The sequence below is a fragment of the Panicum virgatum genome, chromosome 1K (assembly GCF_016808335.1).
Source record: "Panicum virgatum strain AP13 chromosome 1K, P.virgatum_v5, whole genome shotgun sequence".
NCBI classification, from domain to species: domain Eukaryota; kingdom Viridiplantae; phylum Streptophyta; class Magnoliopsida; order Poales; family Poaceae; genus Panicum; species Panicum virgatum.
Window position 1 is genome coordinate 43732846 of NC_053136.1, and position 12583 is coordinate 43745428.

General features: G+C 51.4%; 2 protein-coding genes across 5 annotated transcripts; both read right to left on the minus strand.

Annotated features, from left to right (window-relative positions):
* Positions 1 to 2950: 2950 nt before the first annotated feature.
* LOC120657310 (RING-H2 finger protein ATL74-like) lies at positions 2951 to 4244 on the minus strand. Its single transcript, XM_039935607.1, has one exon. It carries the CDS (start codon positions 3857 to 3859, stop codon positions 3338 to 3340), a length of 522 nt encoding a protein of 173 aa, XP_039791541.1. The 5' UTR covers positions 3860 to 4244; the 3' UTR covers positions 2951 to 3337.
* A 1834-nt stretch (positions 4245 to 6078) lies between these two features.
* Positions 6079 to 12232, minus strand: LOC120710832 (kinesin-like protein KIN-7C). 4 transcript variants are annotated; one of them, XR_005690026.1, is made up of 15 exons: positions 11941 to 12231; positions 11128 to 11427; positions 10043 to 10132; positions 9852 to 9952; positions 9604 to 9717; positions 9434 to 9515; positions 9279 to 9346; positions 9135 to 9200; positions 8932 to 9056; positions 8484 to 8811; positions 8163 to 8261; positions 7404 to 8081; positions 6864 to 7180; positions 6366 to 6765; positions 6079 to 6288 (listed from the first exon to the last, which is right to left on the minus strand). XR_005690026.1 is itself a non-coding variant. In XM_039996409.1 (14 exons), exons 2-14 carry the CDS (start codon positions 11372 to 11374, stop codon positions 6432 to 6434), a joined length of 2649 nt encoding a protein of 882 aa, XP_039852343.1. In that variant the 5' UTR covers positions 11375 to 11427; positions 11941 to 12231; the 3' UTR covers positions 6079 to 6431. The 4 variants fall into 4 exon arrangements, 3 of the variants coding, with proteins under 3 accessions (XP_039852343.1, XP_039852337.1, XP_039852349.1); XM_039996409.1 differs by having other exon boundaries at positions 6079 to 6765; XM_039996403.1 differs by having other exon boundaries at positions 6079 to 6765; positions 8932 to 9200; positions 11941 to 12232.
* Between the last annotated feature and the right edge of the window lie 351 nt (positions 12233 to 12583).

Here is a 12583-nt window from a genome sequence, read left to right on the forward strand (position 1 = left end):
CGTCAAGTGTCGACGGAGAGCTGCCGTGGAAGTGCTGTGGCCGATGGACCGTGCGGTGGACGGCGGTGAAGGGCAGCCGGGACCGGAGCTCATGCCGGGCGGTAGCTGTGGCGTCCACTCCTGGATCGAGGGCGCAAGCGGCGACGGAAGGCGGGTTTCTTGGTTTGCGCCACAAAACCAAGGAGGCGGACGGCGGTTGAAGACGTCAAGTCGTGGAGGCACGGGCGTCGGTCTCGGGACTGACGGAGGCGACGGGCGTCGACGGCGTCTAGGGCCTCGCTGCGGGCGAGGAGGTGACGGGCGTCGGGCGGCGTCTAGGGCCGTCAGAAGGCCGAAGCGGGAACGGCGTCTAGGGCCACGGCGTGGAGGCGGGAATCTTCCCGCGCGTGGAGTTTTGGCGGTTTTCTCAAAACCGGCCACCTACCCGGGTTTCGCGGACCCCCCCCAAACCGCGAACCGGATCTTCATCAACATGGCGGCATCGCGGAGAAGGCTTCGAGTCGAAGAAAGAAACTCCGTCGTCGGATGAGATCGTGTACATATTTCCGATTTTGCCCCTACGGGCGTTTTAGTGTCTAGTTTGAGTCGATGGTATTTTGGACTCCTGCATGGGCACCTTAAATACCTCTCACCCTCTCTTCTCTTTGGGGGCGCTAGACAGAACAGACCAGCCCGCTTCCTCCCTCCTGGCGCCGTCTCCTTCTTCTCTCTCTTTGTTCTTCCTCTGTTCTTCTCTAGGATTAGAGGTATGAATTCTTGAGACTTTGTACTGAGATTGTGTGGGAAAGGAGGCCCTTTCCTCCATGTGCCCTTGGGGCTTTTGAATTCCCGTTGTTTTCGTGCCTAGTTTTGGTCGAATTTCGATTTTCCTTCGTTGATTCTTGACCACGAGATGACGAGGTGTTTCTTGAAGATTGAGTGACTCTTTGAAGTGGTTCTAATCCTTCTATCTTAGTGCTAAAACCCCCGGGATCACGAGTCTACTCGAATTGACGTTTTTGCGTTTTTGAGAAAACCCCGTTCTTGCTCGGGAATTCCTCGATTCCTCCCAAACCTTGGAGTGATTCGTCGATTCCTTCCGTGGACATGGTCACAAGTCCTTTGTGATCGTGCCTGCAAATTTTGGTGAGGTTTGGACTCGATTTGATCTTCAAATCATCGAGTTTTGGATCAAGCCGAGAAGAAAAACAGAGTTTCTGGACTCGAGCAGAATTTCTACCTAACACCGGTTAAACCGACGCTCGGGTTCGAGATCGTCGGTTCAACCGTCGGTGAGTAGGTGTTTCTCACGTTAGGGTTTTCTGCTTGTCGTCTGGTTGCACCGGTGCTTTTCCTCCCAAGTGCATCGGTTCAACCGGCGAGTGTCTTTTTGCTGCTGTTCTGCCCGTTTGGCCGGCGTATAGACTTCGGTGGACGTCGATTCAACCGGCGGGTGTTCAGTTCAGTCTTGTTGCCTCTCTGGACAACTGCACCGGCGTTTAAATTAGGATTTTGCCGGATCATCCGATGTGTAACATCGGTTGAACCGACGCAGTTCAAACCATTGCGTCGGATCAACCGGTGCTTGCTTTCTCTGCTGCCGGCTCTGCTCATCGGTTGAACCGACGCTGTTCAAATCAGTGTGTCGGATCAACCGGTGAATTATACCGTGCTGTCTTGCTGTTTCTCGCGTTGCTTTTCGGTGTTTGCTTTCGCGTTGGATCTTATTTGTTCCTAGGGCTTTCTTGTGTTGGTGTAGCTTCTCCATAGTTACTCCACACTGTGTCTAGGACTCTAGGGTTGGACGTGTACTTCGGGACTAAGCCGATCTTTCCGATTGCAAGAAATTTTAATCGACTCTCGTTCACCCTCCTCTGGTCGCTCCTTGGGTCCCTGAAAGCAGCCGTGACAGGCCTGAGGTCGGAGTGCGTCTAGGATGGTACTGGGCGGGGCGATCATGCCACGGGGGCACGCTGTTTTGAACCGGCAGACGACCTGCCTATCGTAGACGTGTGGATAAATAAACCAACACCTCTACCAAGGATTATACTACTGTCAACTTTCGTATCTGCGGACGTGCGGCGCTAGCAACCTTATTAGACGGCTAGATGATGATGACTTGCGACCAAACTAATAAAATTGGGGCAGGGCGTGGTTGCCTTTTTTCTAAAAGAACTTGCGGCCAAACTTGTGACAAGGCCCCGCACAGGCATGAAGCATGATGGCTTTGCATTGGTGAGCTCGATCAGAAATTCAGAAATCGAAAACCCGGTTTGTTCATGGACCGGAAGTGTGAACAATCGAGAGGCCCACTATCTGGGCCTTGCTCCTCCGCGCGCGTGTCCATTTTGGTCCAGAGGATTTCCTCACCACGCTCCATACACGGGCTGGATTATGAAAGACGTCAAGCCACCAGAATTTTGAAGCGCGCCGCGAACGCCAGAATTTCACCTGACTCCAGACACCAGGACCGGTGTTTCCCACCCAGCAAGGATGCAGAAGAAGAACGAAACGATCACCGGAGTCGTGAGAGAAAATGGATGGACGGGGAATTGCAGAGGACAGCCCATTTTTTTTAAAAAAAAAAGCAGACGAGGAGGAGGGGTGGCGGCGCGCCCGAGCACGAACAGGGCCCTGCGCCCCTGCCTGTCTGCTAGGCTGCTACTGTAGGCGAGACTGCCAGAGGCGCCGCGCCCGATGCGAGTACTACGCCGGACCCCCTGGCGCCCCTGCCCACGGCGACACCATCGCCGGACTCCGATGCTTCCTGCCGCGCCGGAACCCAACCGCGCCCACACCCCGGTCGTAAAGCGGGGCGCGTGGTGTCCCACCACCACCAATATTCCCCGCAGCAGCAGCAGCCCTAGGCCATTCCCTGCTTTTGTCATCTTTCCAAGCTCTCGTCGTCACCCTCCCTCCCTGTCTGTCCCCAGGGAATCCGGGGCGGCGGCATGCGCTGTCAACTCCGCACTGAGGGACGGAAACGACGACGAGCTTAATTGGTGTGCGTAATCGCAGTCAATTTCCGGTAGTACAACGACCTAAGTCTGTTCGGCTGATGACTTATCTCGAGTTATTTCCTCTCACATAATACTATTCATTAACACTATTCATCAGATCACACCAACAACCTCCTAATCCCGCAATGCGAGCTCCGCATGAAACACAGATGACTCGATCCGCATGCGGCAGCAAGCAGCCGGTGGTGAATTTGCATTGGTTCTAAGCGATAATGAAACGAACGCCATGGATCGGAGGCGCCGGAGCAGAGCTTGCTCCAGCGGAACGTACTCGCCGTCGCTTCTTCTTGTCTGCGTCGCCGACGGAGGCCCGTGACGGCGGCACGGCGGCGGCCTGGCTACGGCTCTACCGCCCGCGGCGGCCGGGACGGCGCGCGGCAGGTGGGGCAGGACGCGCGCGCCGCGAGCCAGCCCTCCACGCAGGCGCCGTGGAACCCGTGCCCGCACGCCGGGAGCACGCGGACGCGCCCGCCGCCCGCCAGCTCCGACAGGCAGATGGCGCACTCCGCCTCGGCCCACGCGCCGGGGGCGCCGGCGCCCCCGGCGTCGGCGGCGGTCGACGGGAGCTTGGGCTCGTCCGCCCGCGCCCGCGCGGCGCGGCGGCTCGCGAGGCAGCGGAGGACAAGGCGCGCCGCGCCGTGGAGGGCGAAGGCGAGCAGCGAGACGCAGGCCAGGATGATGAGGATGGTGGCCACGTTGGAGAAGAAGGCCCGGGAGCTGGCGTAGGGGCCCCCCGCCCCCGCGCCAGCAGCCGCGGCGGGAGGCGGCGGCCGAGGGGGAGACGGCGACGAGGCGATCACGGCCGCCGCCGTAGCCTTCGTCATGGAGGGCGAGGCGGTGTGGTTGCTCGGGCGCGCCATGGCTTCCTGCCTTCCTCTGGGCTGGCTGGCTGGCTGCCGTTCTGGTGGTGTGTGTGGAGGCAGTGTGGCAACCCAACTGACACCCGCGATCGCGAGCGGGCGCCGCTGTCCGAGTAATTCCTTTGTCTTTTATGCAGGAAGCGGGCAGAGCGAGAAAAAAAAACTAGATGGGTGCTTCATCTTCCTCTGGTCTTGGGAGAGTTGGTACTTGGAAACCAGTCAAACCACTACCACAGTGCATCATCTAACACTCTATCAAAGCAGCATTGCTCTCAGAATACGCGCAAATTTTACGTCCAAAAAATGGAACAAACTGGCTTTGAACTTTGAACAACATGACAAATTGACAATCACTCCGTCTCGCTGGTTTTCGGTATAAAACTAGCGTAAGTTGGTTATGAATTCGGCTGCAGGACTCTTTAGAAAGAAGATTTTGCTTCCCTGAAGCAGCAAGTGACAGTAGGTTAACACCGGTCAATGTGTGCATCCTCCTGTACCAAGAAGGTCCCCATGGGCCACAAGGTCTCGAACTCCTCTATCCAACTTTGAGGTCCCTCCCCTCGTCCTCATCGCCTTATCGAACGCATCAAACAAGAGGAAAAAGAAGGGCAGGCTCTTTGGCCCGGTTCCCTACGCTTAAAGTCGCGAGCGTTCGGTGCGCCGTGCGCGTGGCCGCGGGGGCTGTTACACGTCGCGATTGCGCCACCAACGGGCGGTCACGTCGCAACGGCGGGTGACACGGAAAAAATATTCGTTGCATCATCTGCATGATCTGATAATAATAAACTTTAAATTCAAAAAAGTATTTTCGTGCACTTCTTCTTACGCTATATATATCTTGAAAATAGGATCAAAGTTGAGTACATTTCGAGTAATATTTTCTCCCCGGGGCACATGAGCTGGTACTCCTTTTTCTTTTTGAGAATAAGAATCAAAATCAGTTGGAGCTCAACCAAATTAGCCCTAAAGGTTGCTCCGTTCCAAATTATAAGTCGTTTTGACAAATCTAGATACATAAGTTTTACCTTGCGCCTAGATAAACACGATATCTAGATATATGGTAAATATATGTGTTTAGATTTGATAAAACGACCTATAATTTGAAACGAATGGAGTACCACTTACCCGCTGCCGTAACTGTGTACCTTGTGGTGTACTGTACTACATATTCAAGATTTTTGTCAATAAAAAATAATATAGTCAAGATGCAACGGAACTGCCTCTTCGGTACACCGAGCTACATACGGCGCGAGCAGGCTTGAAAAGTAGATGCGACGGAGCATCGACGCTGCACGACATGTTGGCATAACTTGCAGTGTAGCTCTGACGGGCGGCAATGAAATGAAGTTGAGGGAAGATCTACGTACGTGACACGGATACCCCTCTACAAGTTCACGATTACTTCTTATATGATCTGGCAGCACTCCTGCCATATTTTCAAAAAAAAAACCACGGCTACGGTACTTGGTGTACCGTCCCTACTGACTGCAAGACACCCACGCACCACTCCAGATCCTGCTCCTCCGCACCTGCCCTGATGCCCCGTCGCGAGCGTGGCTCGCGGGGCTGCGAGAGCACGCGCAGGATGCACAGCAACAGCAGACGGTGGAAACGCGTGGGCAATGCGGCGTTGGGCTTTAACTTTCCGCGCAGCAAAGGCGCGAGCTCATCATCACCGCCGGCCGGGGCTCACGGCTGTCGGCGGCCGGGGGCCGGTGACCGGCAATGGAATCGAGGACGGGAGGGGGGGGGGGATTCGAAGTCGCGGGCTCACATGGCGAGGGGCCGCGCCGGCACCCGCCACCGGAGGCTGAGGATCATGCAAAGTGGCGGCCGCTGCCGGCACGCCGCGCCCTACTCCTCCTGCAGCTGGAGCGAGCGTCTCTCCCCGCCGGCGCTTTCCCACCCTGTCGTCGTCTACGGCGTCCAGATATGAAGGTTTCTCTGCAGCGTCCAGTGTTCCGCTCATGGTCCGCGGAGAAACTCTAAACCCTAAAGCACGTTCACCATTAAGCACGTTGCGCTCCGGCGCCCGCTGCTGTTCCTGCTGGCAGTGGCGGCGGTTGCCGGGCTCGACCCAACCGAGCGCGCGACACATCCTTCCGCTTCCGGCCCACCCCGCCGGGGCAGGCCACGCGGGGTCTCGAACCACATGCGGGACACAGGTCGGGAGAGGATTCAGGGGCACAGCCGCACAGTCCGTACGGGCACGGGAGCAATCTCGGCCAAGATGGCACGACAGGTTACCATTGCACCACAGGTTAAAGTTACACAACAGCGTCCGGAATTACGGTCGTAGGATGGCGTCGTCAGCAACTGGGGCCGAGGCGGCAGCAGCGGCAGCGGCTAGGCAGAAAGATACACCAGCCAGCCAGCCAGCCAGCCACCGGAGCACAAGCGAACGGCCCGGCGAATGGTTTCCTAAGATCCTACTCAAATCAGAGGCAGCAAGTTACACCACCACAAGAGAGCGGGAAAAAAAAGAAACAGAAGGGATAAAAGTTACATCTCTCTGGTCAGTCGTCGCTCGCGCCGTGTCATCTGTTATCGTCGTGAGTGGGTGTTGATCCGATCAGCCGAACGAAGGTAACCCGTATTTCCAGCCGTTGGAGGATCGCCGGCGAGGGGGCGGCTGCTGCTGCGGGGCGAAGCTGAGCCCGAACATCTCCCGGAGGACCTGCCCTGGCTCCTGGAGCCCGATCAGCCTGGCGACCAGGGAGGCGCTCTCCCTGACGTGCTCCAGGTCCTTTGTCTGCGTCCAGAGGCGGCGAGCCACCTGCAGCTTCCTCTTCTTGGAGTCCAGGGAAACGCCCCACTTGGTGTACACGTGTTCTCTTTCCACTGCCGTGAGCCGCTTCTGCATCTGCCTCGCAAGCATCTCCCGCTCGCGCTGCAGCTTCTTAGCACTGCGTGAAGCAGATCAATGGATCAATACTTCTCATACTGAGAGGCGGCTGTGTCCATTCTCAGCAAGTCATGAAAAGGGAAAGTGTTGTTTACTCACCTCGCAGCTGGGGAAGAGTTCAAGCTACCTACTACCACATTGCTAGGGGTGCTTCCCCGAGAGTAAGTATCTCTGAGGAATGATAGCCTCCGAAGCTCCACTTCCATGTAGATTGAGTCAGCCTGATCTCCCTTGAATAGCAAGAAAAAATAGGTCCTGTGTACTAAGGAAATACTGCATGAGTGCCAAAGCTCGATGATCTCCTGCTGTTTCTTCTCGAATTCCAACGGCCAGCGAGACGGTGATTGTGAAGCATCAGCAATCGGGTCCAATCCAATGCTCTTTATGGTCCCCTCTCCAAAGTCTCCATTTGCATTCTGTAACATGGATTAACACATTATTAAATATAATGAGTCGAGAAGAAAAATCAGCAGATTAGTACTAGTGTTAAGTTTGTATTGAGTTTTCCAATAATAGGTTAAGTACTAAGCTCACTGTACAAAGAAAAGATAGAAAAAGCAACCCTTTGCCTACTATTTTTCATGGGCTTCAGTGACAAGAGCGAGAAACCTATTTTATGATAATCGGACAGTTTTGTACCTGACCACCATACTGTTTCTGATAATGAACCTGAGCCATTTCCTTCAATTCAGCAACAAATTCACCTATACCAGTGAACTCTGCATCGCATGCACCATTCGTCTTGGTTGAAACTATTGATCCTGCTCTTGAAAGAGTTTCACTTTCTACATCATAGTTCAGTGCAGATCCCCTTCTATGACCCCCTTCAGGCCTTCCTGGGAAACCAACCAAACTTCTATGCAGCGGGGTGTCATCATCCACCTCTATGCCATCAAACATAGTAGTAGCTGTAAGTGATCTACAGCTCCTGCTTCTACCAAGAATTCTGGAGCCTGATGAGTTACGTGTCGAAGATCCTAGATCTCTGCCAACAGTGGCAAAAGGCCTTCTGATATTCTCCAAATGCTGCTCCAACGTGACAGGAGATTCACCAAGGAGCCTTGAACGCCTTGAATTCACTGATGTATTGGAACCGTTACCACGCAAGCTAGAATTCATGTTTGAACCTTGTGGACTACTGCTTTCACCAGCTGACATATCCAACTGTTCATTTCCTCCTGTTCCACTGGTCTCAATGCATCGCACTTCCTTGTAAAGATCTGAATCATCATGAGAGATCTGAGAACTATCATCCCTGCTGATGCTTGGGGGCATTCCAATTGATGGAGGACTTCGGGCTGAACGCTTTCCTGAGCCCTAAGCACATAAACAAAGCAAATGCATCTGTGAGAAACAATAAATGAATACTGCTAAGAAACAGAAATCACAGAAGTATACCGGGTGCTTTGAGTGGTCCCCAACAGTCTGCAGCAGATTCTGCAACCTAGATTGAGCCAGATCACGCTGTGACTTGAGTTCTTTTATTTCTTTCTCCATCTGCAAATGCAAGTGAACAACATGTCATGGATATGGAAACAAAGCGACGGTGGTTTTCATAACAGGTGGCACTGTGCTCTCGGCTAAAATATTGGAAAGAAGGTGTCTTCATAGGAAAATACAAATAGGAGTCACGTGCCAAAAAATGGTTTTGAGTAATTTTCCATGGATCTACCGTGAAAGAAGAGCAGAAAGGTGAAAACAAAAGGTTGGAAGCAGAACCTTTCTGATTTGGTTGTCCTTTTCCTTTACTAATGCTTCAAGACTGGAATTTGAAGCTGGTTGCCGCAACTCACTCTCCAATCTAGCAACTTCCTTTTGCAAATGTTTAACTAGCGCTTTATCAGACATGACCACATTGACTTTGGCATTTGTAACTACTTCCTTTGCACAGCTCCCAAATAATAGGGTATTTCTTGATTGCTCAATATGACTAGTGGCCGGGCTCAGTGTACAAATGATGGCGGTTCTTGCATTACCTCCCAAAGATGGTTGTAATATGCGTGTGAGCTTTGAATCTCTATACGGTATATGTGCATTACTCCCCATGCTGCACACATAAAATGATCAGACTCAAATTTTATTAACCAACTGAGCATTTAATACTGGATTAGAGAAGCCATTCCTCTTAGCATGCGAACTGAATAGATGTAATGGTCGAGATAATAACCTTAGTTTCCTAATGACAGTGCCGAGGGCAAGCAAACTTCTGTTAATATGACAACCTTCTTTTAGTCTTGTGCCAGCAGACAATGCCTGAGATGCACGCTCACTTCCTGCCAAATCAACAAAGTTCTGCACAGAACCAATAATGCTCATGATTATTTTGATATATAAAAAAAACTCCATCACATATTTGCTGGATGTACGTACGGCACTAGCAACAAGTGTGGTTGACTTGTCCTTCCCTAGGAACTCCCGAGCAGAACTTTCAACTGTCTGAATTAGTACATATAGATTTCAGGAAAAAAGCATACTTCCATACAATTGATCAACATAAACAAGTAGAGGACAAACCAATCTCAGCATCTGATGAGATCTGGAGCTTTTTTCATTTAAAAAGGTCTCCCCTGTCCTTCTTTGAGCTGTTACAATCACATAATGCACAAATGAGACTACAGATAAGCACCAGCTACAATAATTTAAGGCACAGCAAGAAACCAATATTGAACCTTCGCAGACAGAAATAAGCCCCTTGAGGTGGTTCCAGTCCCTTAATACAACCTCAGTAAGATTCTCCACATAGGTGCCCTTCTGTCTCACAAATATTACTGAACCATCAATAAATGCAAATCTAGGAGAATTACAGTCTACAGTGATAAAACGGGAATCTGTTTTTCACCTCTGCATCGTCCCAGAGTCTAAGAGGAGTATTTTCCGCGCTAAGAAGATCCCTTACAACTTCATTATATATTTCGATTGCTGAGAACTTTAGAACAAATGCTCTCTCTTCATGCTGGGAAAAGAAAAGACATGCATCATAGGCGGTATTTTTAAGTTTCTTTTTTGAGGACTTATTATAGTGGCAACGGAAAAAAAAGGAAAAAAAACTGACCATGCAACCTGAGGATGGATAAGGATTATTCTTACCTTACTAATGTAATCATATATGTCTGCTACTGTATACTCTGTTACTCCGGTCATGGTATATGTCTTTCCGCTACTTGTTTGTCCATACGCAAAAATACTTGCTGCCAAAGGGAAAAAAAAAACTTTAATTTACAGCAGAAGCTTTGTCATTTGAGAAATAGATATATGTTTGTTGTATGCACTATACTCACAGTTAATGCCACTGACTACTAATAGAGCAACTTCCCTAACCCCTTCATCGTAGACTTCCTTGGTGCTGCAGTCAGAATGAAAAACCCGATCTGCAACTAGAGCATTTCTGTTAACAGTGATAGATGTGACCAAAGGGCAACGTGTAAAATGATGCCTACTTTTCATCTGTATAGTTGCCAGGATAAGTTTATAATAAGAGAGCGGGGGGGGGGGGGGGGGGGGGGGGGGGATGCAAGATCTAGTATGTCTGGGAGGATTGTTAGGCTGATATGAGTTTATATGATGCCCCAACAACAGAATTCGAAGGTCTCAGATGGTGCAATTGTACAAAATTTATACAGGTAACACCATCGCTCTCTCACATCGCCCAGGGTGGCTTTTGCAGGCAACAGTTTCACCACTTTAATATTGTACATTCTATTTACAAAGAAAAGAGAAGAAAAGGTACTTTAAAAGACTACTGTAACTATTGAAGTCATTCTCGACCATCTGGGTTACTCTCATAGAACTGAGTACATCAAAATTCTTCAGAATAGCAAAAGATGGTGATGTAATATATAGTGTAGTCTGGTGATAATTTACTGGTAGAGTGGTAGGGCCCTTAAATGTAATACAAAAAAACGTAACTAAATTGTTGAAGGGATTAAACTGTTTTCGGCTTTGGGTAGTAATCCTTGGACCAATGGATGTCTGGGTTACAATAATACAAATAATAAGTTTCCAAAAATGTAAGATAGATTAGCTAAGCATAATGAGGCACAAAAAAACAGCCAACTACAGCAAATGTAGCATCAAATGAAGGGACAAGGTCCAACAGACCAAATGTTTAATTTCTGTGGTCTGGTGATAATCTACTGCTAAGGACCTTAAATTTAATATAAAAAAACTCACATTCGCGAACAAAATTATTAGGGGTTTACTGTTTTAGGATTTGGGTATTACTCCTAGAACCATTGGGTTACAATAACAGAAATAAGAACTTTCCTGAATTAGAATATAAATTAGCTAAGCATGCCAAGGCACAAAACAGCAGCCAACTACAAAACAAATGTAGCATCAAAATAAGGGGGGCAAGGTCACTCACCAAATGTGTACGCCGTCGGGGCTGTTGGTCGGTCCGGGAAGGTGCTCCGGAACATGACGGTGGTGTCATTGATGCACTCCCACTCCGCAGGTTCCCCCCTCGCAACCTCCTTCTCGCTCAGCGGCCTCAGCCTGACCAGCACCTGTATCCTGTCCATCCTCCCCGCACCTCCTCCGCCTCCATTAACCGCCTCCGGTCCAGCCATCTTATCCCACTGCACCAGCTCATCACCCCCAATCGCCCCCATTGCCGCTCACCTTACCTCTCCCCCTCCCCCTAACCTTTCCTCTTCTACAACACCTGCCGAAATCGCACCATCATCATAAGATATCAAGACACGAGCAACAAGCAAAGCATATAAAACCTGAACAAAGAGCAACATGAGAAGCTAGGCAGCTGAAACGCACGAATCTGTCCTGTTCCCGTGAATTTGAGTGCCGGGCAAGGCTGTGCAGGGAGCAGGGAGCTGGTGGTGGAGGAGAAGGCAAGGCATGAACTCCAGTGGACCCTAGCCGCCGAACGTAATTAGAGCAGTGGTTAGCACGTCGTTACTACGGGAGAACCGCCAATTAGTCCAAATCTATCACCACCCGAACCCCGCAGCTGCTCATTCCGTTCCGACGCCCTTAACCATCCGCCAGCCCAGGAATTCCTAATTAACAGATCTGTGCGGTGCGAAGGCGAAACAATCCCCCCAAACCTAACAACCAATATGGCGCAGGATCACATCACTAACCACCAGTAAACGCAGCAACCTATCTCTGGAGTAACATGAGATACCCAATCAGTAGCAGCAAGGGAGCGGGCGATTACCAGGGCCGGGCGAAGACGGTTGCTCCCGGAAGGCGAAAGCGCGACTTGTCCGCGGACGGTGCAGCGGCGGCTGAGCCCGGCGGCCGCGGCCATGGTTGCGGTGCAGAGTGCAGCAGACCTACCTGGTGGGGTTTTGAGGCGGAGTCCGCTCTGATAGCGCCGCCTCACCGCGCGCGAGAGCGAGTGCCGCCCACGACGATCTCGCTCGCCCGGTGGTTTGGGAGGCAGGGTCTCTTCTGACTCTGGAGTGCGGGAGACGGCGCCGATCTCTTTTTTTTCTTCTTTTGTTTCGCTGCCAGCAGACCGTTGCGATGATTAGGGCTGGGCGTTCGGTTCTAACCGAACCCATCGGTTCGGTTCTTCGGTTCTTAAAGAAGTTCGGTTCCTGAAAAACAGGAACCGTTCGGTTCTTTTCAGGACTAAGAACCGAGAAATTTCGGATTCGGTTCTTTCGGTTCGGTTCCGGTTATAACCGAAAGAACCGAACTTTGTTGAGAAGGAAAAAATCTCTGGCAGCCAGGACCGGCGCTGCCGTGCGCCGACGGCGGCTTGCCTGCGGGCGCAGGGACGGCCGCGCCGCCGGCGCTGGACTGTCGAGGACCGCCACTGGGCTTGCCGAGGTCTACTGCTGGAGGCCGTCGGG